This window comes from Pongo abelii, chromosome 18 (genome assembly GCF_028885655.2).
Source record: "Pongo abelii isolate AG06213 chromosome 18, NHGRI_mPonAbe1-v2.0_pri, whole genome shotgun sequence".
NCBI lineage: Eukaryota > Metazoa > Chordata > Mammalia > Primates > Hominidae > Pongo > Pongo abelii.
In genome coordinates this window covers 1,745,000-1,771,413 of record NC_072003.2, presented here as the reverse complement: position 1 = coordinate 1,771,413, position 26,414 = coordinate 1,745,000, and the positions used below count along the sequence as shown (strand labels likewise).

The window sequence follows — 26,414 nt, the reverse complement described above, 5'->3', positions numbered from 1 at the left end:
ACCCATACACCCCAAGAACACATCCATTCCATAAAACGGCTGACAAGACATTACACAGAGAGAGCAGACAAGAGACGCAACTCAAACCAAGCCAAGAGCCTCACACAGGGGCCATCTGAGGCCACAGACGAAGGGCACCCTTTGGACTAGCTGCCTCGCCCGCCACCGCAGCCTGCAGCCCAGCACATAGGGCGCACTAGGTATTTGTCGGTAGAACGGACAAAGGAATGCCTGAAAATAAGCCATGGAAATAAGCACCCATTGTCTCCAAAGCCAAGGCCCTCAGGTGAGGAGGAGGGACAAGCTACCCCAGAAAAGCTCAGGGTCCTTACCAGTTACGGAAGAGTTAGACAGGATGGAGAAGGAACAAACGTTGTGGGACTGGTTTTCCGATGGTCTAGGGAGCAGTGTTCTCTGTGGGAAAATGGTCAACAATCAAGGTGATGAAACTCCCACACCAAAAAATCACTCCCAGTTACAAAGGAATGTCCCAAGTATGAGGGTGCCCAGCAGAGCCAGGTGGGGCTTTTTCCAGAGCCGTTGACACAGGGTGCCTGGGACTGCTCAGACAGTTAGGACCCATGTACCCCAAACTCCAGTTAGGTCCTCTCTCAAACAAACCCAGTTAATCAAACCCTCCCCGGGGAAACTAGAGGAATGTCAGAGTCATCCACTTTTTTTTTTTTTTTTTTTTTGAGACGGTGTCTTGCTCTGTCACCCAGGCTAGAGTGCAGTGGTGCAATCTCGGCTCACTGAAACCTCTGCCTACCGGGTTCAAGTGATTCTCCTGCCTCAGCCTCCTGAGTAGCTGGGATTATAGGCACTCACCACCACGCCCATCTAATTTCTGTATTTTTAGTAGAGATGGGGTTTCTCCATGTTGGCCAGGCTGCTCTTGAACTCCTGACCTCAGGTGATCCACCTGCCTCGGCCTCCCAAAGTGCTGGGATTATAGGTGTGAGCCACTACGCCTGGCCTGATCCACTTTTAATCCAGAACTTTCTTCTGGACTTGGCTGGAATGCAACTAGTTACATAAACCTGTTTATAACCACTGGACATGGACTTTTATGAGTGACACCCCCCATTCTGGGCTTCCTCACACATGGGGTAAGGAAAATAAAGTCACTGCTTATAACACACAGGCACCAAAGGGCATGAAGTGCTCCTTTCCAGGGCTTTTGTGTGTGGACAATTAGGCTGAATGTGCTACGGCAGGTTTGAGTGACAAGGACTACCATCTGAGAAACTGTGTTCGTCACTGAAACTGATAGTAATCAAGATAAAACACAAACAAAAAAGTGTCTCTCGACCTACAAGCGTCTGAGGTGCTTCGGCCTCTGGGGGTGCCGCTGCGGTTCCGACCCTTTGAAATGCCCCAGGACACTGGCGTCGGAGAGACTAGAGAGGAGGCACTACTAGAGACAGCGGTAGGCTGCAGCCTAGTAGCGTGAGCTTTCACTCCAAAGGCTACACTTTTTGTAGCAGAGATTGACACACTTTTTCTGTAAAGGGCCAGGCAGGAAATATTTTAGGTTTTGGGGCCATATACCTGCCCGTGTGGAAAACAGTACATAGTACAGAAATGAATAATCACGGCTGTGTGCCAGCAAAACTTTATTTACAAAAATATTATGGGGAAAAGAACACATATTGTACGATCCCATTTACAGGAAATGCCCAGAATAGACAAATCCACAGAGACAGAAAGTGGATCCGTGGTTGCCAAAGACTGGCGGGAGAAGGCAACGTGAGTTCATAGGAGCAGGGTTTCCTTTCTGGGTGGTAACGTTCTGGGATGAGACCATGGTGATGGTTGTACACCTTGTGACCACTGAGTCATAAGGTTTAAATGGACAAACATTATGATATGTGAATTCTCTATCTATAAAGTTGTTTTAAATTAAACAAAACAACAGTCAGGCTGGAAGTGGCCCCTGGGCCATAGTTTTCAACCCTGGTCTTAGTTTGAACAAAGAACACCTAAGATTTAGCAGGCACTTTCTTCCTAAGACCGTTCGTGCAATGTCTCATTTGTAAATACACTAATCTCAAGGGAGAAAGAGATTTCTAAAAGTCTAACAAAAGGAAACCTGTTCATTAATCCAAAATAACACACATCCACACATATCTAAGCATAATTACCTCAGACGTCCCACCTCACTTTCGTATTTTTATGTGTCAGAATGCCATGCTCGTCTTCCAAGATGCCTCTGAGTCCCTGGCTGTCCCCCAGGCTTGCACACGGCATCCTTCAGGACTCCCGGGGAGTTCATGAGAGGCCTGGGCTCCAGCCAACCCACACGCCCTGGCAATTGCTCCCACGGACTAAATGTTTATAAATAGGTGTTGAGAGTCCATAAATACATCCCAATCTGGGACATTCTTTGGACTTGAATCCCTATAATTGTCTTTTTTGCAAGTGGATTTCCATGTTGTTGAAAGATTACCTTTACTTCTGGGTACCATTAAGTTCACTGTTATTACTTGTATTTTTACCCTACTCACAAGAGGGAAGGAAGGGGCAGGAATTTCCCACACTTTACACCATGAAAATGTGAGAGAAGGAAGAAGCCCTATGTCCTGGGTGGCCCAGCCACGAGGCCACACGCTCAGACTCGAGAAGACCCTGACCTGGACCACCAGTGGCTTCCGCAGGTGCCGGTTCCGCAGCTTCCGGGGCTTTGGCAGGAAGAAATCCGACTGCATCTGTAAGGGAGCAGCGTCCGGCACCTGAAGGTGCACTCTCCAGACCGTGGGGACGCTCGCACACGGGCGGCCCGGCCCCACACACTCACGCTGATGGAGTTCAGATGCTGGCGGAAAGTCAGCTCTGCTTCTTTACTGGGAGAGAAGAACTTCCCATGTCGGCTGTTGGGTGGCAAGGTTGTCGGGACAGCAAAAAGGCCGCCATCTGAGTCATTGCTTCCTGTGCTGGAGGGACCAGGCACCAAGAGGGGTCTTGGAGGGTTTCTCAAACCTGGAAGAGGAGAGGAGAGAATCAATGTGACAGCATTCACCTAGCAACAGGTCCAGGGTCACGGAATTCTGTTGGGAAGAAAGTCAGAAAGACATTCTCTTGGCAACCTGTTCGGTTGTCTTGAAAGGAGACACCTCTATCTTAGTCCCATATAAAGACTGATTTTCTACCCTTCTCACTGAAATTCTTGTTCCCATTTTGAGCAGACCACTGGTCTCCTGGATAGGACAAAAGCATTTCACCACTTCGCTCAGTGCTCAGGGGTAAGGGCAGATAAGACACCAAAGATGTTCCAGGGCAAGAAGAGCCTTCAGGGTCTCTAGGGGAGACCAGAAGTCAGTCAACTTTCTTGGTGAAGGGCCAGATAACCAATGTCCACTCTGTAGACCATACCATCTCTGGGGCAACTCAGCCGTACACAACAGCAACTACAGACAACATGTGAACACATGAGTGTGACTGTGTGCCAATAAAACTTTATTTATAAACAGCAGGCAGTGAGCTGGATCTGGGCTGCAGGCCTATAGCTTGCTGCTTCCTGGTGTAAATCTCTAGTTTTTAGAAAACAGACCCAGAGGTAAAAGAACAGGAAATATTTGAGAGTTACTATTGTGGGACCCTGCTAAATGTTTTCATCATTGTCAGTGCTGCTGTAAATCACCCTGAGAATTCATGGTAGGGCCAGCCTGGCCAACATAGCGAAACCCTGTCTCTACTAAAAACAAAAATTAGCCGAGCATGGTGGCACATGCCTGTAATCCCAACTACTCGGGTGGCTGAGGCAGGAGAATCGCTTGAACCCAGGAGGTGGAGGTTGCAGTGAGCTGAGTTCACGCCATTGCACTCCAGCCTGGGCAACAAAGCAAGAGACTCCATCTCAAAAAAAAAAAAAAAAAAAATTCATTCATAGTAGGAACTGGCCCCCCTCTCACAGGACCCCTCACCTGGCCCCCTCTGTCACCCAGGAGGCCAGGACCCCTCACCTGGCCCCCTCTGTCACCCAGGAGGCCAGGACCCCTCACCTGGCCCCCTCTGTCACCCAGGCTGGAGTGCAGTGGCACAATCACAGCTCAGCGTGGCCTTGAACTCCTGGGTTCAAGTGATCCTCCCACCTCAGCCTCCCAAGTAGCTGGGTGGCTATGAGCCACAACATTCAACTACTTTCTTTTATTATTATATTTTGTAGAGATGGGGTCTTGCTATGTTGCCCAGGCTGGCCTCAAGTGATCCTCTTGCCTTGGTCTCCCAAGGTGCTGGGATAATAGACATGAGCCACTGTTCCGTGCCTTATTTTACCTTGAAAACTCATTCTTTTTTTTTGTTTTCGAGATGGAGTCTCGCTCCGTCGCCCGAGCTGGAGTGCAGTGGCGCGATCTTGGCTTATTGCAACCTCCGCCTTCTGGGTTCAAGTGATTCTCCTGCCTCAGCCTCTGGAGTAGCTGGGATTAACAGGCGTGCGCCACCATGTCCGGCTAATTTTTTATATTTTTACTAGAGACGGGGTTTCACCATGTTGGCCAGGCTGGTATGGAACTCCTGACCTCAGGTGATCCACCAGCCTCGGCCTCCCAAAGTGCTGGGATTACAGGCATCAGCCACTGTGCCCAGTCTAAAACTCACCATTTTTACACTTAAAAACTCACCATTGTAACCATGATAATCTGCTTTATTCTAAAAATACTGTGGGTTGAAAGCCAGTGAAACTGATGCCTCGGGAAACTGTTCATGCTTGTCTTGGGATTTTATGCACCAGGAACACAATTTATGATCCCTGAATTTAAATTATTTCCTACACACAGCTGGGCTACACTGTGGACTTGCAAATTGCTCCATCATTCTTTCCAGGACTTGTGTTAACCTGCTGGCACCTCCCCTAACTGAAGGATTCTCTATTCTGAGGTTTTACATGTAAAGAAAAACAGAAAAAAAAACCTTCTCAGGGACTTTGAACCACCAACTCAGCACATTAGCGAGGCTTTTGCTGGCCCCATGAAGCAGACCCCAAAGTGACCAGACTGGCAAAGGCCGGCTTCTCACCAGCTTCTACACCCTGGGACCCCAAAGTCCTTCACGACAAGCCCTGGTGTCGCCCTCCCCATGAGGAGGCAGTGATTCTGCACCTTCACCCTGACAGCTGGATTGTGGCGAGCTGGACAGTGAGGTCCAGCCTCAGGCACACCTGTGCCCTCAGCTTCGGCACAGCCCCTGAAGCCTGAGATGCCATCAGGGCAGCCCAGGCACAGGGAGTGTGGCTGCCACAGCCTCACCTGAGGAGCAGGGTGCAGAGCTGGGCGGGAAGGTCTTGCTGCTGCGGAGGGAGGCCTGGTTCCGAGGGCAGCGGGGGCTGCGAGAGCTGACGGTCACCACCTTTCCTGGGGGCGTCATTGACTGCTCCTCCTGGGTGGGCCTTACCGAGGCTGTAGAGACGGTGTTTGCTTCCAGAGCCTAGGACAGAAATGGGCCAAACAACGTCCAAACTCAGCACAGGAGAAATGGCTCTTGCGTGCCCTGGAGTAGGAGGCACGAGAAAATCATCGAGGTCAGAGAGCACACTGTCATGACGGCAAAGGCCAGGGCCAGAGACGCCCAACCTCAGTGTCCCCAGAGTCGCTCGGCAGCTTGCCAGTTTTAAAAGTTACTGGTCGGCCGGGTGCGGTGGCTCACGCCTGTAATCCCAGCACTTTGGGAGGCTGAGATGAGCGGATCACGAGGTGAGGAGATAGAGACCATCCTGGCTAACACGGTGAAATGCTGTCTCTACTAAAAATACAAAAAATTAGCCAGGCGTGGTGGTGGGCACCTGTAGTCCCAGCTACTCCGGAGGCTGAGGCAGAATGGTGTGAACCCGGGAGGTGGAGCTTGCAGTGAGCCGAGATCGCGCCACTGCACTCCAGCCTGGACTACAGAGCAAGGCTCCATCTCAAAAAAAAAGAAAAAAATCAATCAGTCAATCAATCAATAAAAGTCACTGGTCAGGTAAGTAATCAAAACCACTCCCTTCCTCACAAGTACCTTTCCACGTGCTATGGCAGAGGTGGGAGGGAGGGAACCAGCCCGAAGTGCCAGCATGGGCTGTGGGAAGAGGTGCCGGATGGCAAGTGACAAGTGTCAAGAGCTCAAAGCTATATTAAAAAGTCAACATGAGACTGCAGCAGCCTCTCTGTTTGTGAGTCAGAGGAAGGAAATACAGGTTGACTTTCTAGAATCAGACACAAGCACAGCTGAAGAGCACTCTGCAGGGATGAAGCCCAACTTTGGGGGGTGTGCAGGCCCACGGAGCCCAACCCCAGGGGATGTGCAGGCCCACACCACAGCCTGCAGAGCCTGCTGCCAAGTCCTGGGGTCCCTGCCTAGCTCACCACAGAAACGCCACCACCGCTGGGAAGACTCGGCCAGCATCCCAGCCTCTCGGCTCTCTTCCTTCTCCTCACTCTCCTGAACACCCCACACATCCCACCCGGGACAACCTCCCTATGGACTAAGAAGCCCTCCACCCCGTGCTCTCAGCACAGCCCTGCCAGTCTGCTCACTCAGAGCCTTCAGGCCCTAGCCCCATACCCCAAGCTTTCCCTGAGACCCCTCCCACCTCATGACCCTTCCTATGCTGCTCCTTCCACCTGTGACAGCGGCTCAGCAGCCTCCAGCATCTCCTGATCTCTGGGGCTCGGGCCTTTTGGGGTGCTTGTCACAGCTCCACCAGGCAAGAGACAGCACAGGGCCAGGTGGCCCCACAACTGAGCTGCATCAGGCACCTGTCTGTCTGTCCAGTCTGCCAGGCCAACCCCAAGTCAGCCTCCCTAACCAGCTCCCAGGGGATGGGGATGCCTTTCCATGTGGGATTCCTACCTGCTCTGTATCCCAGAACTGCTGCCTGCCCTCTCAGGAGCCTACCCTGGCCCCTTCCCTGGGGCACCCAAACGCAGGCACCATGTCTCTCCTCAGCCCCTCCCATGAGCCCACCAAAAGTCAAACCTGAAAAGCCTGCTAAAGACACTGTCTTTCTCCTGAAAAGCCTTCTAAAGACACTGTCTTTCTCCTGAAAAGCCTTCTAAAGACACTGTCTTTCTCCTGAAAAGCCTTCTAAAGACACTGTCTTTCTCCTGAAAAGCCTTCTAAAGACACTGTCTTTCTGGTCCCCGCTTACTCACCCTGGTGTCCCCGCTACGCTACCCCCGAGCCACTTTCACCCTCAGGCTTGGCCTCAGAGGTGCCTGAGGGTTGGGCTCAGTCTCCACCACCCCTGCAAGAACTTTCTTTCCTCCAGCCCCCTTGACGCTCCCCAGGCAAATCTGCACATTCCTGCCACCTGTTGTTGGACCAACTCTCCGGGGCAAGCCCTGCACGGGCTGGGGGCGGGAGCGGAACACGAAGGGGAGGCATGGGGAATGCAGGCAGAAGTGAGCATCACTCAGAAGCTGTAAGACGGCCTGTGTGGAGCAGCGGATGTGTGGGGGCTCATGAGCGCCCGAGTCCTGAGTCCCCCCAGCACAGGGACATGTGAGCCTCACGCACATTCTGACCATGAAACAGCGCTAAGGGGTCCACAGTGACCTGCAGCTCCTGCCCAGTCCATCCTTTGAACCCCTCGCTCATGTCCAGCAGCTCACCAGCCCCTAAACATGCCATTTCAGGATGGACCTGCCGTGGGACCTTGCTCTCTTGCACCCAGAGATCCTATCGGACTTGGGGCTGTGGGGTAGGATTACTCCCGGCAGCAGTGCCTTTTGCACCCCATCTGTCGGCTCCACCAACTGGCCTCCCTATGGTAAGGGACCCTTCCCTAGGCTCAGGGACCACCCACACACTGCACGGACCGTCCTGTCTGGTCGCCAGCTCCACTATTCTGCTGCGGTACCACATCCCTGCTCTTCTGTGACAGCCTCTGACTTTGCCACATCTGCACAGCAGCTGGGATGGTCTTTCCAGAGCAAGAACTATACCCACCATTCCCTCTGTGGAAACCTGTTAAGAGTGATTAGATAAGCCAGAAGGCTAGCACGGCTCCAGGCCTCACTCTGTCACCCTTGGTCCTGTGCACGCTGTCCCTTCAGCTCCATGATTGGGCTTGGCAGACTCCCAGGAACACAAGGAGGCTCACAAGGTACTGCCTGCCTGTTGGCCGTCTTCTTCCACGCCCCACACAGACGAGAGCACCCAGGCCACTCATCACTGCACTTCTGGAACCGTGCACGTAAGTGGGGACACTCATCAAGTGCCCGAGGATCCCTCCTCGAGGGAGAGGAAAGTAGTCTGTGGAAAGCCTCTGTCTCTCGGATCATTTGGGTCCCTGCCTCTCCCCCTTCCTTGAGGTCCTGCAGGCTCCTGGCCCCCTGCCACAAGACCCTGTCTCTCTCATCTGGACCCCAACAGTGCTGGCCCTAGCTACCCAGCAGGGAGCCCTACAAGGCTGGGCCTGGCTTCCCTTGGGCTGCCAGAGGGGCTGGGCTCCAACCCACTCACCAGCTTGGGGTTGACCTCGGTGGAAATGAGCTTCAGGAGGCAGCTGAGGAGGCGCTGCTTGTGGAGGGCGGTGGGCGGGGAGCCGGGGCGGGGGTCCTGGTGGCTGGGCCCCAGCCAGTCGTACTCCAGCTGCAGCTTGCTGGGCTTGCCCATCATGAGGTAGACTTCGGCCAGCGTGAGGCTTTCGGAGGTCTGCAGGTTCCAGCCTTCCTCACGGAGCTGCTGAGCCAGCCGGCTGGCGGGGACCTCCTTCGGGGGCCTGGCGGCAGGCTGTCCCTGAGGCGGCGGAGGCTCCGCGGGGCTCCCCTTCTCCTGGAGCTCCTCTGCAGGTGCATCTGCCAAGTCTTTAGTGCAAACATCCAGCAGGAGCCCGGGGCCGGGCCTCGGGGATGGGCCAGTGGGAGCAAGGTCAGCAGCCTCCTTGCTGACAAGAGCCAGCACCTCTGGGGAGGCCGCCCCGCCCAGAGGGGGCTGCTCGCTCCCAGGCCGTGTGTCCGCACAGCGGCACTGCTCGGGGACAATGAGGTCCTGACAGGACTTTAGGTAGCGGGGCAAGGGGTCTAGGAGTGAGAGCTCATCCTCCAGGTCTGGGAGCTGGCCACAGGCACACGGCAAAGCCCCTGGCTCCCGGGTGGGACTGTCCCTGCCTTCTGCAGGGGTCTTCTCAAGACATGGCCCAGTGTCCTGGTGCCTGGGAGGAGGCCTGTCAGGAGCGTCCGGGCTGCTCAAGCTTAGGGCAGCCCCCTCCCCAAGGGCGCTTTCAGGAGAACTCTCTCCGGAGCTCTGCGAGGCATCAGCCACAGGAGGGGGCCGCCCCACACCCTTGCCCTCAGCTCCGCTCCTCAGGCATTTCACCTGGCCCCGGGCCGTGCCCTGCCCACTCTGGATGCCCAGGATCTGGGCTGGGGGCAGCACGTGGGCGTCCTTGGCACTCTGCTTGCACCGGCCGCCCTCCTGCCAGTGCACTGTGCAGAAGGCCTTGGAGTGCACCACGCGAGCCACGCCCGGCAGCGGTGTCAGTGTACAGTTCTCGCCTGGGAACAAGTGCAGTGTCACCTTCTCCTGCGTCGGTGCGGAGCATGAGTCCTGCAGCTGCCGCTCCTCGAGGGTCTTCCGCTAAGTGCCCGTCAAGGAAGGCCCACACTGGCTGGCACTGAGGTCGGGATGCTTACCAGGCACATGGGTACAGACACAAGCCATGCTCCCCACTGGCATCCCCCAGGGTATAAATCATGCCCCCGACCCAGGGCTTTCCTCACACCACTACCCAACAACGCTGACCCAGGCACTTAGTACCTTTAGGAAATTCACACCTGACACGCACCACGCCTATGTGGGGAGCGGGCAGGGCCGGGAGCCAGCCACGGATGTGAAGAAGGCTGGGCTGACCCTTGGTCATTTTGCTCAACCTGCTGGCAAGAATGCTTTGGCCACACCCCGTGGGCCAGACACAGGCCACTGACATCGTGGAGGGCTGGCTGTGACTGAGTTCTAGCACTGCAAGGCCACAGAGGGGGCTCCACACCCAGGGAATAAGGGGCTCCAGGTTATGGTTCCACATGTACACCATGTCACAGCATGGCTGTCCTGCCCACGGGGACCATGACGATGACAGGCACAGGGAGGCGTGGTCCATCTCTGGGCAGCAGAGGCAGCGCAGCCTGGATGGTTTGCTTTAGCTGGAAAAGGATACAACTCGCACCTCATGGAGCGCCCACTTCTGCTTCAAGAATTCGATAAGGCTGGAGACCTTTCGATGTAGCTCCACGATCATCCTACGGAGACGACAGACAGGAGAAAGTGAGGTTCGCAGAACAGGGAGGAAACCATCTGAAGAGTCCCGAGGCTGCTTACAGCAGAAGGGTGCCAAAAGAGACAAGGGACCTCTGGAGAGGCACCCGGGAGCGGGCGTCCACAGGGCCCTTAGCTCCTGTGGCTAAAAACCAGCCTTTCCAGCTGCGATGGCCAGAGATTCACACAGAGCTAAAGAAAACACAGATATCCCAAGCATTCTTTGCCAGCAAAAGGTCTCTGCCAGGGCGTGGGCGCTGGCGCACAGCCTCTGCCTAGTCTACGAGCTCCTTTTGGCTTCAAGAAAGGCGGGCCTGGACAGTGTTAATACATTCTGAGGGAGAAGTACACAAGCGGAAGGAATGAAGTACTGACGCACTATGATGGGTGAACCTCGAAAGCATCACGCCCAGTGAAAGACGCCAGGCCTAGAGGCCTCTGCGTGTGATTCCATCTCTATGAAACGTTCAGAGGAGGCAAGTCCACAGTGGAGACACAAAGCGAACTGGGAGGTGCCAGAGGCCGTGGAAGGGTGAGGATTGAGGAGTGAGTGCTACGGTGCACGGGGCCTCTTCTAGTGTGATGAAAATGTTCTGGAGCTGGACAGAGGTGGTGGCCATAGAACACTGTGATTGTGTTAAATGCCACTGAACTGTACACTTAAAAATGGCTAAATTCACCGGGCACGGTGGCACACACCTGTAATCCCAGCACTTTGGGAGGCCGAGGCGGGCGGATCACCTGAGGTCAGGAGTTCGAGACCAGCCTGGCCAACATGGTGAAACCCCGTCTCTACTAAAAATACAAAAATTAGCCAGGTGTGGTGGCGGGATCCTGTAATCCCAGCTACTCGGGAGGCTGAGGCAGGAGAATCGCTTGAACGTGGGAGACAGAGGTTGCAGTGAGCCGAGATTGTGTCATTTGCACTCCAGCCTGAGCCACAGAGCAAGACTCCATCTTGGGAAAAAAAAAAAGAAAAAAGAAAAAAAGGCTAAGTTCATTTTATGATATGTGAATTTTACCTCAATTTTTTTTTTTTTTTTTTTTTTTTTTTTTTTTTTTTGAGATGGAGTCTTCCTCTGTTGCCCAGGCTGGAGTGCAGGGGCGCGATCTTGGCTCACTGCAACCTCTGCCTCCCGCGTTCAAGTGACTCTCCTGCCTCAGCCTCCCGAGTAGCTGGAATTACAAGCACCCGCCACCACGCCCGGGTAATTTATTTTGTATTTTTAGTAGAGACAGGGTTTCACCATCTTGGCCAGGCTGGTCTCAAATTCCTGACCTCGTGATCCACCTGCCTTGGCCTCCCAAAGTGCTGGGATTACGGGTGTGAGCCTTCGCACCCAGTCACCTCAATTTTTTGTTTGTATTTTTTTTTTTTTGAGACAGAGTCTTGCTCTATCGCCCAGGACAGAGTGCAGTGGCGCAATCTCGGCTCACTGCAAGCTCCACCTCCCGGGTTCACATCATTCTCCTGCCTCAGCCTCCCGAGTAGCTGGGACTACAGGTGCCTGCCACCGTTTTTTTTTGTATTTTTAGTAGAGATGGGGTTTCACGGTGTTAGCCAGGAAGGTCTCGATCTCCTGACTTCGTGATCCACCCACCCTGGCCTCCCAAAGTGCTGGGATCATAGGCATGAGCCTCTGCACCCAGTCACCTCATTTTTTAAAATGTACAAATGGAAAACGGTCCATTTCCACAGTGGCGCCTTGTGCATATGCGAGCCACAAGTCTCCATGAAGCGGGTGGGAGAGGAACTGTATGGGCCTTATTGGGGGTCGAGAGGAAGGCTCTGCAACTCCTCACCACGACATCCCCTCCACAGCCTGAACACAGGTTGGGCGATCCCTGCCCAGATACAGAACTGCAGCCCAGTGCTCCCTGGACTCCAGTCCCCTCCACACTGCTGTGTCCTCGTGTGATGACAGAGCATACGGGTGGACCTGCTTCTCTTGGAAGTTCCTTGAGGGAAATTCACACACGTTGCTTCCAGTCCTGCTCAAGCAGTTGGGACCCCTCTGCGTGCCAAAGGCCATGTTACCTGAGGCGCGGGTTCTGGGCAAGGCTCTGCACGCGGGCCCAGGCGTGGTTATTCCGCGGCTGTAGCTCTATAGGGACTTTCAGAGGCAGGCGCACTGGCTTCTGGTCCTCTTCGTCACTCAAGCCTGCAATGCAGAGGAACCATGAAAGTTTAGTGCAGACCAACCTTAAGGTAGAAGACCAAGGGCTTGGCCAGAAAAACCAGTGAAATCAGCTGTGAGCAGACGGCCTTGCAAACAGAGGCAAGGAGAGCAGAGAAACCCCAGCGAATAAAACTCTGATGTGGCTGCTCAGGGGTTTGCAAAGGCCACAGACTGGTCCAGAGAGGCCACAGGAGACTCGATCCTGACAACCTCCGACCACTCTGCTGACTGCTGTCATGGCTCTGAGCTCAACTAGACTGAGTGGTCGTAGGGAGCATTTCAAGTTCAAGAGTGGTCCATGTGCAGCCCTGGGATTGAGCAGGGTCAGACACAAAGCAACTGTGGCAGCAACCCTGTACCTCAGCCTGCCCATCATTGAATGGGATAACACGGGCACCGCCTCTGGTCCTGGGAGCGCCCCATTCACTTACCATCCGGATCGCACAGCTTCTTCAGGGCCCGGCACATGGGCGCTTTGATCCGGAGGTTCCGCCCTTTGTAACGTACAGTGGTGGCCCTGGGAAAAGAGTTTTGAAGGAACGCTGAGGCCTGTGAGTGAACAGAAGGACGGAAGGGCCAGCACACGGAGAGGCGCTGAGCCAGGCCAGGTGGGGCCTGGCCAAGCATCCACCCCAGCCTCTCGAGCCCGTGTAGGACAGTGGGAGGACACAGTGACAAACAAGACGTGGTGACTGCACATCCTGTTACTTTCCTGACCACACCTCACACTCCAAGGGACACCTGCTGTTTATAGAAAATGTGCTGTACCCTCCTGCCTTGGTGACTGGCCTGGCACAAGCTGATGTCCCATCCCTGGAAAAGCCACTATCCTGGGGTCCCCTCAGATGGCCACCCTTCTCTCCACTGCCCCAGCTCTGTGCAGTCCTCCCGCTTTGGGCCCTCAGAGCAGAAGCTCTCAGTCTACCTCTCCGTGACCTCTCAGTCCCCCTCCCTGTGACCTCTGTGTGATCTAAATCCACCTCTACATGACCTCTGTGTGACCTCAGTTCACCTCCCCGTGACCTCAATCCATCTCTGGATGACCTGTGTGACCTCAGCCCACCTCTCTGTGACCTCTGTGTGACCTCAATCCACCTCCAGCTGACCTCTATGTAACCTCAGCCCACCTCTCCGTGACCTCTCAGTCCACCTCTAGGTGACATCTGTGTGACCTCAATCCACCTCTAGGTGACCTCTCAGTCCACCTCCCCGTGACCTCTGTATGACCTCAGGCCACCTCTCCGTGAACTCTGTGTGACCTCAATCCACCTCTAAATGACTTGTGTGACCTCAATTCACCTCTAGGTGACCTCTGTGACCTCAGTCCACCTCTCCGTGACCTCTGTGACCTCTCAGTCCACCTTTCTGTGACCTGTGACCTAAATCCACCCCTAGATGACCTCTGTGTGACCTCTCAGTTGACCTCTCCATAACCTGTGTGTGACCTCAGTCCAGCTCTCCGTGACCTCAGTGTAACCTCAGTCCAACTCTGTGACCTCTCAGTCCACCTTTTCGTGACCTCTGTGACCTCAATCTACCTTTCCATGACCTGTGACCTCTCAGTCCACTTCTCCGTGACCTCTGTGTGACCTCAGTCCACCTCTCCATGACCCCTGCGTGAGCTCAGTCTACCTCTGTGACTTCTCAGTCCACCTCTATGTGGCCTCCCTGTGAGGAGTTTCTGATCTCAGAGAAAAACCAACTTGAATTCCAAGGAGTGGACCCCAGTCAAGACATGGCTCTGGGCAGCGGCCCACTGGCTGGTGAACGACAACAGGCTTGTGTTTTACAAAATGCTCAGGGCATGTGTATCTTGTTTTTACGGCTTTCTGCCTTAACCAATTTTAGCAATTCACCAACTCCCAGTTGCACACGTCAGGTAGGAGAGTTGCTGCTTCTATATTTGCTGTTGCTATTCAATTTCCAAGAAACAGTCTATGAAAAAAGCTACAGAACACATACAGCGTGATTCTAAGGATGCGTAAAAAATTACATCTTCATCTCTGTATGTATCTATATTTGTACCTGTACACTTACTATGTAAATTCACTAAGAAAAAAATCCAGAAAGACACACATGAAATGACTGTAAGTGGTTAGCTTTGATGAGATGAGTAGGATGGGGTGGTGAAGAGGGTCTTATATTTTATCTATGTATTGTTTGAAAATTGCTTAAGACTTATATTTATGCATTACTTGTATAGTTTTAAAAAAATCTTATTCCAGTACAATGCTGACCAAAATTAGAGATCAAAATGGGAACAAGAGTCTGAAGCGAGTGCTGCGTGGGAGGGACTCTCCAGATGACTCCCGCAGTTTGGCTGAAAAGCAGCCACTGCTGAGGGCGTCTAACGGAGACAGCCAGTTCTGGCAACCTAGACAGGAAAAAAGGGTGACACCACAATCTCCACATCCCAGTAAACAAAGCTGCAATCCCTGGCTCTAATTTCGGCATTATGCAGTCTCAATACCCTACACAGATTTGACCATCACCCCAAAAACCTAAGGCTTTAATCAAGTGTTTAGGGCCAAACAAGCCAGGCACGGTGGCTCATGCCTGTCATCCCAGCACTTTGGGAGGCCAAGGTGGGCAGATCAGCTGAGGTCAGAGTTCGAGACCAGCCTGACCAATATGACGAAACCCTGTCTCTACTAAAAAGACAAAAATTAGCTGGGCATGGTGGCATGCACCTGTAATCCCAGGTACTCGGGAGTGAGCTGAGATTGCGCCACTGCACTCCAGCCTGGGCAACAAGAGTGAAACTCCATCTCAAAAAAAAAAAAAAAAAAAATAGTGGCTCATGCCTACTATTGTAGGCTCAGCTCTTTGGGAGGCCCAGGCGGGCAGATCACGAGGTCAGGAGATCGAGACCATCCTGGCTAACACGGTGAAACCCCGACTCTACTAAAAATATAAAAAATTAGCCAGGCGTGGTGGTGGGCGCCTGTAGTCCCAGCTACTCGGGAGGCTGAGGCAGGAGAATGGTGTGAACCCAGGAGGCGGAGCTTGCAGTGAGCCGAGATGGCGCCACTTCACTCCAGCCTGCGCAACAGAGCGAGACTCCGTCTCAAAAAAATAAATAAATAAATAAAAAATAATAATAATAAGGCCAAACAGTGAGGTCCCAATTGGCAGAAGGGCAGGAGCAGCAGCTGGGTTTCAGTAGCTATGGAAAGCTCAACAATCCCTCGTACATGGCAGCTACTCTTCTATCTATCCATTGACTGTGACTCTACCCACCCACTCGTGTCCATCCATCCATCCACTCACGTGTCCGTCTGTCCACCCACCCCACTACTGACTGAGTGCCTTCTGTGCTGTGAATCAAACACAGGATACCAAAGGACAGAGCTGAGCCTTGGAAAGCCTGACCAAAGAGTCAGGACGGTAGAAAAAAAACTTCCATGCCCTCACCCCCTTTCTGTCTGTACAGATTTTCTGTCTTGAGGGATAATTTAGAGAGGATGAGTCCCCAGAGAACAACATGTTCTACTGAGACAAAATTCTTTTTTTTTTTTTTTTTTGAGATGGAGTCTTGCTCTGTTGCCCAGGCTGGAATGCAGTGGTGTGATCTCAGCTCACTGCAAGCTCCGCCTCCCGGGTTCACACCATTCTCCTACCCCAGCCTCCGGAGTAGCTGGGACTACAGGCGCCCACCACCACGCCCGGCTAATTTTTTTGTATTTTTAGTAGAGACGGGGTTTCACCACATTAGCCAAGATGGTCTCGATCTCCTGACCTCATGATCCGCCCCCCTCGGCCTCCCAAAGTGCTGGGATTACAGGCGTGAGCCACCACACCCGGCCTGAGACAAAATTCTTAAACCACCTTAACCCAGCTGAAATACACAGATAAGTGTCACAGCAGTTTTATGAACATTAATGATGTCAGAGTAGGGCTGCAGCAGAAGGAACCAGGGGAAACACTGGTCAAAAGCAGTCATTAAGCATGCAGTCAATTCCGTTTTTTGTTTTTTTTTCTTGAGACGGAGTCTCACTGTGTTGCCCAGCCTGGAGTGCAGCGATGCAATCTCGGCTCACTGCAAGCTCCACCTCCTGGGCTCAAGTGATCCTCCTGCCGCAGCCTCCCAAGTAGCTGGGACTACAGGCGCCCACCACAACCCCTGGCTAATTTTTTGTATTTTTAGTAGACACAGGGTTTCTCCACGTTGGCCAGGCTGGAACTCCTGACCTCAAGTGATTCGCCAGCCGTGGCCTCCCAAAGTGCTGGGATTACAGGCGTGAGCCACTGTACCCGGCTCAAGTCAATTCTAAAGTAGTCTCCTCCAATGAAGTGCTCTGGAAACAAATGGACGTTTCCACTCACCGTTTTTTATTCCATCTGCCCCAAAACAACAGTAGTAGGCAAGATTTAAACAGCTGGCGGAGCTGTGTCATGTGGCACCTGTGTTTTCAATAATCACATTTTCCGTTAAACTGCTATTTTGTGACTTCCTTTTTTTTTTTTTCCTTCAATCAAACTAAGTGCACCCTTCTGCATTCATATGGAACCATTCTGAGATTACAATCCTCCGTCTTTTTCTCTCAAATGGAAGTTCTACGACCTACTTGAGGCTGCGGCACCGAACAAGATGAAAAGCCATGTTCAAGTGCGAAAGCCAGGAGGACCCTCAGGCCTGGTCACAGTTCCGGGACATGGTCCATACCTCCCCACCCTTGCACCAGCCTAGAAGCTGTAAGACAGGCTAAGACTTCCCAGAAAGGCCCGGCACAGGGGTTTAAGAGGTGCTGTCTACAGAAGAATCACAAGCTGACCTCTAAGTGAGCCCTCAAACAGAGGCTCTATTTACACCCCTCCATGAGTAGCTTTTTTTTTTTTTTTTTTTTTTTTTAAAGGCAGAGTCTCACTCTGTCGCCTAGGCTGGAGTGCAGTGGTGCCATCTCGGCTCACTAAAACCTCTGCCTCCCAATCCAGGGCCTTAGGCGATTCTCATGCCTCAGCTTCCCGAGTAGGTGGGACTACAGGCATACACCACCATATACCCGCCTAATTTTGTATTTTTAATACAGACGGGATTTCACCATGTTGGCCAGGCTGGTCTCGAACTCCTGGCCTCAAGTGATCCACCCGCCTTGGCCTCCCAAAGTGCTGGGATTACAGATGTGAGCCACCATGCCTAGGTGAATAGCATTTCAGAATAGAAATATCATTGCAGAATAGAATAGCATTTCTGAATCGAAAACAGAGTAATTCCTCTATGTACATGGGAGCCTGGCTTTCATTTCTGATAGATTTATTTTCTTCTCTGCAAAGCCACTTGATAAATCTAATAAGCACGTGATAAACTTATGCCTCTGGGTCTGTGAACAACGTAGTAAGCTTTCGCTTTAGTTTAGAGCTTTACTCAATTCATTTAGTCTTTAATTTTACAATTCTAAAACCAAAAGAAGATTCACAGTTAATTGAAACAGGTCTGCATGACAGGTAGGGGCGGCAGCAAGTCAAATATTCCAATCACTTTTGGGCTGAAATCCAGGGATAGCCTCCAACAGGCACCTCAGTCATTTTCCCAATCTCTCACCTTGACAGGTTTCCTGTTTGTTCGTAAATACGAATGTCTGCTGGTCAAAGAATGGTCACAAAAGTTGACAGAACAGAAGGTCCAGAATGGACCCAGACGGTACAGTCAACTGATGTTTGACAAGGATGCAAAGGCCACTCAATGGAGGAGAGACAGTCCTTTCAGATGGCGCAGCTTGACACCCACAGGCAAAAAGCAAAGCTCCACCTAACCTTCACATGGTACACAAAAGTTAATTCAAAGCAGATCATAGATTTAAATGTAAAACTAGAAAACTTCTAGAAGAAAACACAGGGGCACATCCCTGTGACCTTGGGTTAGGCAAAGAGTTCTTAAATGTCATATTAAAAGCATAAACCATAGAAGAAAACAGTGACAGACTCGACTTCATCAAAGCGAAGGACTTTCACTCTGTGCAAGACAGTACGTGAACAAAAAGACAGGCCACAGTCTAAGAGAAAGTATCCAACAGAAGACCTGTGTCTACAACATACAAAGAATTCTCTAAACTCAAGAAGAAGAAAACAGGCACAAGATATGAACAGGCACTTCACCAAAGACACACAGCAAATAAGCACGAGAAAAACACTCGGTGTCATGAGTCATCAGGGAAACGCATCAAAACCACAGCATGATGCCACTCTACACCTACTAGGGTGCCTTTAGAAAGACAAACACCCCGAACACGCTGAGTGCTAGGGAGTGTGGGAAGCAACTGCAACTCTCTTGGAAGAGTCTGGCAGCTCCATGTAAAGCCAAACACACACTCCCACCTCCTCCTCCTAGGGACCGAAAACCACGCTCACACAAAAACCTGGAGGCAAAGCCTGGGCACTTCTTCATCAACACTAAAACACTGCAAACAGCCCTGGGTCCCTCCACTCGGAAGGGATAACCGAGTGCAGCATGTCAACACCATGGAACATGACTCAGCAGGTGAAAGTATAAGCTGCAGATCCACAAGTCAACACGGAAGAGCCTCGAGGGCATACTGCTGAGTGGGGACGCCCATCTCAGAAGGCTGCAAACCACGATTCCCTTTAGATGGCTTTCTGGAAAAGGCAAAATTACAGGGAACAGAGAGTGGCGCAAAGGGTGGCCGGGGCAAGGTGTGGGGGAGGGACAGAAGGGGACTTGGGGGTTGCTGGCAGAGTTCCATGTCTTGACGGGTGGCAGCTATACAACTCTACGAATTTGTGAAAACTTCTAGGACTGTAAGTGAAGAGGCCAATCTACAAAACTAAGCCCAGGATGATTCCAATGTGACGACGACACTCTGGGAAAGGCGCAGCTAGGGAGAGTGGGAGACCGGAGGCTGCTGGGGTGCAGCTACAGAGAGTGAGACCAGTGGCTTCTGGGGGCACTAGGAAGCAACAGGCAGAGCACAGGGTGTTCAGGGCAGTGAACTGCCCCCGTGTGATGCCAGAAGGGTGGACACATGTTATTACCCATCTGTCCAAACCCGCAGAAGGCACAACGCTGAGTGGGCCTGTAAGTAAACTATGGACTCTGAGTGATGAAGAAGGGTCAAGGAAAGCTCATGACTTGTGATAACAGGACCATGCGAATGCAAAGTGTTAATCACTCCTGTAATCCCAGCACTTTGGAAGGCCAAGGTGGGAGGATGACCTGAGGTCGCGAGTTCAAGACCAGCCTGGCCAACATGGTGAAACTCCATCTCTACTAAAAATATAAAAAATTAGCCAGGCGTGGTGGTGGGCGCCTGTAGTCCCAGCTAGTCGGGAAGCTGAGGCAAGAGAATCACTTAAACCTGGGAGGCAGAGGTTGCAGTGAGCCAAGATCGCGCCAGTGCACTCCAGCCTGGGCAACAGAGCAAGACTCCATCTCAAACAAAACAAAACAAAATAAACCAACAAAGTGTTAATAACAGGGGAAATCATGTGTGGGGCAGGGGAGGGGTGTAGCTCTGTACACAATTTTTCTGTAAACTTAAAACTGCTCTAAAAACTAAAATGTTTTAAAACAAACTTCTATAACTGTATGACAAAAAGCAAAAAAAGGAACAAAAGTTAAAATATTAAAGCAAAAATGGGGTCAGGTGCGGAGGATCATGCCTGTAATATCAGTGCTTTGGGAGGCCAAGACAGGAGGATCACTTGAGCCCAGGAGTTTGAGACCAGCCTGGGCAACACGGCGAAATCCCGCCTCTATTTAAAAAAGGAAAGAAAGAAAAAGAATGTACACACCACACCATACCGCCTCCAACAGCATCCCCATCTCTTCTCCACAGGGAACGAGAGGCATAGTTTTACCCAAAACGAGGGGCTCTCCTGCTGCAAACCCTTCTGTGCTCAGAGCTGGGCCTGGCTCAGCCCTCCAGCCTCAGCTTTGCACTCTTCCTCTCCCTTCCCCTCCTGAGGCTTCCATGACCCAGTTCCTCCTTCCCACCTTCCTTTCCCTGGGCCAGGTGATTCCCCAACTCTTTGTGTGGCCCCTGATCACTTCTTTCTTTAAGACCTTGGCCACCACCTTGGAAAAGCCTTCCCTAGATGCCCCAGGCAGGTTCCCTTCCTGCCAGTTGCCATGTCTGCACCCACCTGCCACGTCAATTTCACGATAACTTTCATCCCCAGTTACCGTACATGTCTACACCACACGCTAAAGTGACCTGCTCAATGGACATGCATCAGCTGCCACACCACAGCTGTCACCGCTGCATAACCAGCACCCATTCCTGTGCCAGGCACACACAGGCACCCAGACAGTTCTGGAACCAATGAACACACTAATCAGCAGCCCTTCTGCCTCAGATCTCTCCATGGGTGCAGACAGAAATCTCGCCTTGCTGGTACCATGATGTTCCAAACCTTTTCTCCGTGTCTCACACCTCTCTGCAGGATGACAACACGAAAGGTGAGGCTGGGGCCCAGAGAGTCAGGCGAGCAGGGCCAGGTCCCTTAGTGCAGACTCCCACTCTCGCTGGGGCCTCACCCAGCACTCGGTCCAGGAGTCAGCACTGCCTTCACCTGCCATTTGCCAAAATCGTTGGCTACACAGGCAAATTCTCCATCAGCACCCACACCTGAGCTCACCTTTCCTTTTGCCACCTGCCCAGTCTTTTCCAGACAAGCTGGTAGCCAGGTGAGCTACCTCAACACTAGCTTCTTTAAGAAAAAGGGCAATCAATCTTGCCATCCTGCTGACAGGCCCACCGCCTAGGCCCACACTCAGTCATCTCAGAGCCCCTCCACTGCGGGAGCACAGCAGAGGATGACAGCCGACATTCAGCCATGCCACCTTCTGGCCAACATGCCCAACACGCGGCCTGGAGGAGCTGGGGACCCATGCCAGGCTCCCTCTTCATTTGGTTCTCAGAGTGGCAGATGGCACGACTGTAAATGGCACCAAGCGTGCTGCATAAGCTCATGACACATTTCGATGCCGCTGTCCACGCACCTGCTGCCCGGGAGGACGAGGCTGGAGGGGCGCTGCCACACATGCTACTGAGGACAGACATGGCCCAGGCCCATGCCTGCTTCTTGCCCTTCCCTAGGCAGAACCACCTGAGGGTTTTTTTCCTTTCCCCTAGACAAAGTCTTCCTCTGTCATCCAGGCTGGAGCGCAGTGGAGGGATCTTGGCTCACTGCAACCTCCGCCTCTCGGGTTCAGGCGATTCTCCTGCCTCAGCCTCCCAAGTAGCTGGGATTACAGGCATGCACCACCACACCCAGCTCATTTTTGTATTTTTAGCAGAGACGGGGTTTCACCATGTTGGCCATGCTGGTTTCGAACTCCTGACCTTGTGATCCACCCTCCTTGGCCTCCCAAAGTGCTGGGATTTCAGGCGTGAGCCACCGTGCCCGGCCAACCTGAGGGTTCTTTATACCAGAAGGCACGTTCCCTCTGCACACTTTAGCGAGCACCTCTAGTCCTGCAAGCCACAACCCCATCATCACTCGGGAGAGAACACTCTATCACACAGCCCATAATCAAAGCCCCCAGTTGTCCCCAGAATACCCTTTGTAACCATTTCCTTCTCTTCTCCTTCCTTGGTTTTTTTTAAAGGCCCAAGACCTCCACAAAGCTACTACCTGCATTTGTTTGTCAAGTGTCTCCAGTCCCTGGGAACTCCCTGTGCCCGTGTCATCGGAAGGAATCTATTTCTTAAATAAATTCTCCTGAGGATGGCACTGCAGACGCCCACCACACCCCCGCTGAGCAGCACATCTGTGTTTTGGCAAAAGGAATGCTCATCGGACAGGCCACTCCATGCACTGTCCTCAAGCATAAAGCAAAGAGTCCGGAACTCTGGCTTCATTCCATGAACCATGGAGGAAATGAAATAAAAGGTGAAGTAAGATTTGCCCCAAGTCTGGATCCTGGGGCAGTATTTTCCCTCACGGGACAGCCCCTTGCCTACTGGTCAGGCGACATCAGAAACCAACTAAGCCCTGGATCTTGGGCCTTCTCAAGACGGTTCCTCCAATGTTCCCAGTGCTTCTCAGGATAAGCCAGATACTGCCTGATGGAGGGAGAGCAGGAGCGAGAGTGGGAAGGAAGCAGGGCTCTGAAGCTGGGAGGGGCGCCTGGGCAAGGCGGTGAACACCCTCCCCATGGCCGGCGGCCCCTGGCTGTACCCCAGACCCACTCTGGGAAGTCTGTTCAGTGTTGGGGCAAGCTGCACTTTCTGGTGGCTGCGGTCACCCAGTTACAGTCGTTGGCTGCAGGCTGGTGGCAGCTCACACACAGCCTGGGAATCATGCCTGACATCTGCCGTGCTGGGACTGGAGGGAAGGCCTGTGCTGGCCCAGCAGGCACTGCTCCCACTGGGGCAGGGAGGGTTCCCAGATCATCAGACACAAGCCTGGGGGAGAAGGGCCAAGGGGAAAAGCAACCAGAGGTCCAAGGGTGAAGTGCTACAGACAGAAGAGAGATGGGAAAGGACTGTTCAGGAGTGGCTGCAAGGGCAGGGCTCTGGGGCACGGGTGGCACACCCACAAGGATCGGGGCCGGTTGTGCAGACCCAATATCTGGGGTTCAGTCAACTGGGAGCAGTCAGCCAGGCTGCCAGGATAGCTCTGGTGTGGTCAGTGGGCGGGACGGATGTAAGATGGGATGGCTACCCATGAGGACTCACACCAGGTGAGAAATGCACATGCACAGAACCCCACCAGGCTGTGCAGTGGGAACCCCCAGGCTGTGGAACGGGGACCCCCCAGGCTGCGGAATGGAGACCCCCAGGCTGTGGAGTGGGGACCCCCCACAAGCTGTAGAGCGGGCAACCCCCAGGCTGTGGAGTAGGGTGGCGGGGCCCTGTCCTGGAGTGCAGCCCAACAGCAACAACTGGGCAGATGTCAACTGGACCATCAGGGGCCCGGGTGTTTGTGTGGCCAGGAGAGCATGTGCCCTCTGGGAGTCAGGTGTGTGAGGGGAGGAGAGCAGCCAGTTGGAGACAGAAGCATCCAGGGCACAAGAAGGCAGGGAAGCTGTCAGAAGTGGCCCAGGACACGACAAAAATGCAACGGAAAGGAGAGACCCTAGAAGCTGGCGACCAGCCCCACAGCACGCACAAAGGTGGAGGAAAAGGAGCACAGAAAGCAGGGCCCTGAGGGCTGCGTCGAGACCACAATGCCCAGCCAGAGACCCTCGGGAAGGAGGAAGCCAGAGAGGGCACTTCCTTCCCTCCCCGGGGCAGGCACAGGCTCTGGGCGCAGTCACCGCTCCCTGGACCAAGCACCTTTTGTTGGGACTGAACACGTAACTGAGAGGTTACGAAGTTTTAACTCGGAAGGTCCTCACTGAGAGCATTTCAGCTTCTGTATTTTGGAGAATAAACACAAAACACCCAGAGAAGTGATGTTTCACATGGAAACTGGGACTTACCCAACCTGAATGAGTTCATTCAGCTTTGTCGCATTCTTGTCATCCATACCTTTAAATGGAAAAAATAAATAAATGAGACCATGATGTAGTTAGGAGCAAAGCCACTGAAGATTCCCATACAATTCCACTCAATATAGACTCAAATCCCATTACCGAATATTAAAGTTCCTCTGGAATAAAAGCCCTACAGTAGCTGCAGCTCCTCCCTCAAAGTCACACCTTCGAGTCAGCTGCCCTGGTCGCCCCCGCTCACCTGAAAGGCTGGCACGCCCCTGCCTGGCCCCCTCCTGAGGCAGGCCCACTACCCAGCCTCTGCCCAGCTGATCTGTCCTCCCAAGAGCTCCCTCCTAGGTCCCCCAGCACCGGCCTTCCACTCATCCCTATCTGCCTGGCTCAACAGCTGCTTCCTGCAGGCACCACACCTGCACGCGCACACTTCCTGCTGGGCTCATACTGACAGTGTCCGGTGTTGACCCTCTGGGCCACAATGTGGAACCCCCAGGGCACCCAGGGTCCGCAGAATGAAGACTCCAACACTCTCTGAGTTTCCTGGAGCAGATGCCCCATTTCCTGTGACCTGCTCAGGACTCTTCACTATCTTCAAGATGTGCAAGAAAGCTACTACAGTACGTTAACGGGAGAAACTAGGTGGTGGGTACTTGGGTGTTCAATGTAAAATTCTTTGAATTCTTCTGCATGTTTTAGGGAAAAAAACTCCACAAACGACCAGGCTGAAAACCAAAACCAAAGACAAAATTGTCAAAGCAGCCAGAGACAGACAATGCACCTCGCACCGAGGAATGAGGGCATAGATGACCACTGACCTCTCTCATCAGAGCAGCACAGGCCAAGAGGCAGCAGACAACGGTGTCAATGTGATGAAAGAATAAACCCGTCAGATCAGAATTCTCTATCCGGCAAATACATCTTTTAAGAATGAAGATGAAATAAAGAATTTTCAGATTAATAATAACTAAGAATTCACAGCCGGCACAACTGCATGGAAAAAAATACAGGAGGTTTTTCAGAAAGAAAGGAAACAAAGCCAGATGGAAACGGAACTTCAGGAAGGAATGAAAAGTACCGGAAAGGGCTCTCGTCACCAGGCGAGGCACCAAGAAAGGAATCGGTTGCAGAAACCGGCCAGGCATGGCATGTCACAGGGTCACCGTGCCCCACCTCGCCTGCTCCCGGATGAAGGGTTGGAAGCCTGGGTGCAGTGTGCCCCTCACTCAGCAATCGAGTCATTTATTTTCATCAAACTTGAGCATCTTCATGAGGCAGGAGAATACCGTGTAGAGGTAGGGAACCTAAGGCCAATTCATGCTGACTTCCTAGAACTAAATCAAAAGGAAAACCCCAACTTTCCACACCTAAGTAACAAACAGACCAGACACACTACTCCCTTTGCAATCCCCCCTCCCCTTCTTTCCTCAGGGCAGATGGGAAATTGAAAGTATCTCTGATTGGTTGCAGAAAGCAGAAAGCAACCAGACATTTACATAGGAGTGTAACTTTGTAACTTCACTTCAGCCTGATTGGTTGCTTCTGCTAGTTTTGAAAAAGTCTTCCCCAAGACTGGGGCCAAGTCTTCCTTTGCAAAGAAGTGTAACTTTGTAACCAGTTTAGCTTCCGATTGGTTGTTTTCCAAAACCAATCAGATGCTTGCATAGAGTGTAACCTTTGTAACTTCACTTCAGCCTCTGATTGCGGGCCACTACTTCATTTACATAGGGTGTACACCAAGCAGCCAATGGGAAACCTCTAGAGGGTATTTAAACCCCAGAAACTTCTGTAAAAGGGCTCTTGAGCCCCTACGTCCGGGCCCACTCCCACCCTGTGGAGTGTACTTTGGTTTTCAATAAATCTCTGCTTTTGTTGCTTCATTTTTCCCTTGCTTTGTTTGTGCATTTTGTCCAATTCTTTGTTCGAAATGCCAAGAACCTGGGCACCCTCCACCTCTCAGAAGCTTCTAGGAAGGAAACCAGAACAAGTAGTGGTGCAAAAGGACCAGGCAACAAGGAGTGGGAACACGTGGTCAAGATGGGGTTTTCCTTTATCTGGGGAAGATAAGAGCTGGGAGAGCTGTGGCGTAAACTCCTTGGGGCCTGGGATGCTTCCCGAGGCTGAGAGAGGGCTGATGAGAGGCGGCAGGTACAGGCATGAGGAGCTGGGACATGAGGCCCACAGACATGAGTGCAGGCTGGGACAGGCAGGCCGGAGGAGGGAAGAGAAGGAGTGGCTGGGCCCACAGGGGACAGACCCAGTGGGGAAGTGCAGGAGGGCACGGCCTCCCACACACAAATGCCACACTAGATTGCAGCAGCCACCCCGCAGGACACAGCAAGGCATGGAGGGGCAGCAAGGGGTCAGAGTGTGGCGCAGGCCTGGCACAGACAGGGCGACTGCTCCGTATCTGTCCTCTCAGCCCCACCACCCGCCCTGAGCTGTGACATGCTAGCTGGCGTGGTAGTGCGGTATACCACTGAAGAGGGGGGGAACCCCTACAGTGCCCACTGGACGGCCCAGGCATGCTCTCTTCTATGAAGTCAGGCAGAAGAGGCAGGGCTGAGGGGTGCTGGGCACAAGCGCCCGGTAAGGCTACAATGTCCCTACCT

The 26,414-nt window shown here is 52.7% G+C and overlaps 1 protein-coding gene across 15 annotated transcripts in view; it reads right to left on the bottom strand.

Moving 5' to 3' along the window:
• CRAMP1 (cramped chromatin regulator homolog 1) overlaps positions 1–26,414 on the bottom strand; it is a 65,021-nt gene that overhangs the window by 12,261 nt on the left and 26,346 nt on the right. For all 15 annotated transcript variants that reach the window (XM_054534492.1, XM_054534488.1, XM_054534484.1 and 12 more), the window contains 9 exons: positions 23,797–23,845; positions 12,842–12,927; positions 12,269–12,392; positions 10,133–10,214; positions 8,440–9,555; positions 5,247–5,424; positions 2,798–2,979; positions 2,634–2,708; positions 333–414 (listed from right to left, as the gene is read on the bottom strand). In XM_054534492.1, the coding sequence (XP_054390467.1) occupies positions 333–414; positions 2,634–2,708; positions 2,798–2,979; positions 5,247–5,424; positions 8,440–9,555; positions 10,133–10,214; positions 12,269–12,392; positions 12,842–12,927; positions 23,797–23,845 (1,974 nt within the window). The remainder of the gene's footprint in view (positions 1–332; positions 415–2,633; positions 2,709–2,797; positions 2,980–5,246; positions 5,425–8,439; positions 9,556–10,132; positions 10,215–12,268; positions 12,393–12,841; positions 12,928–23,796; positions 23,846–26,414) is intronic.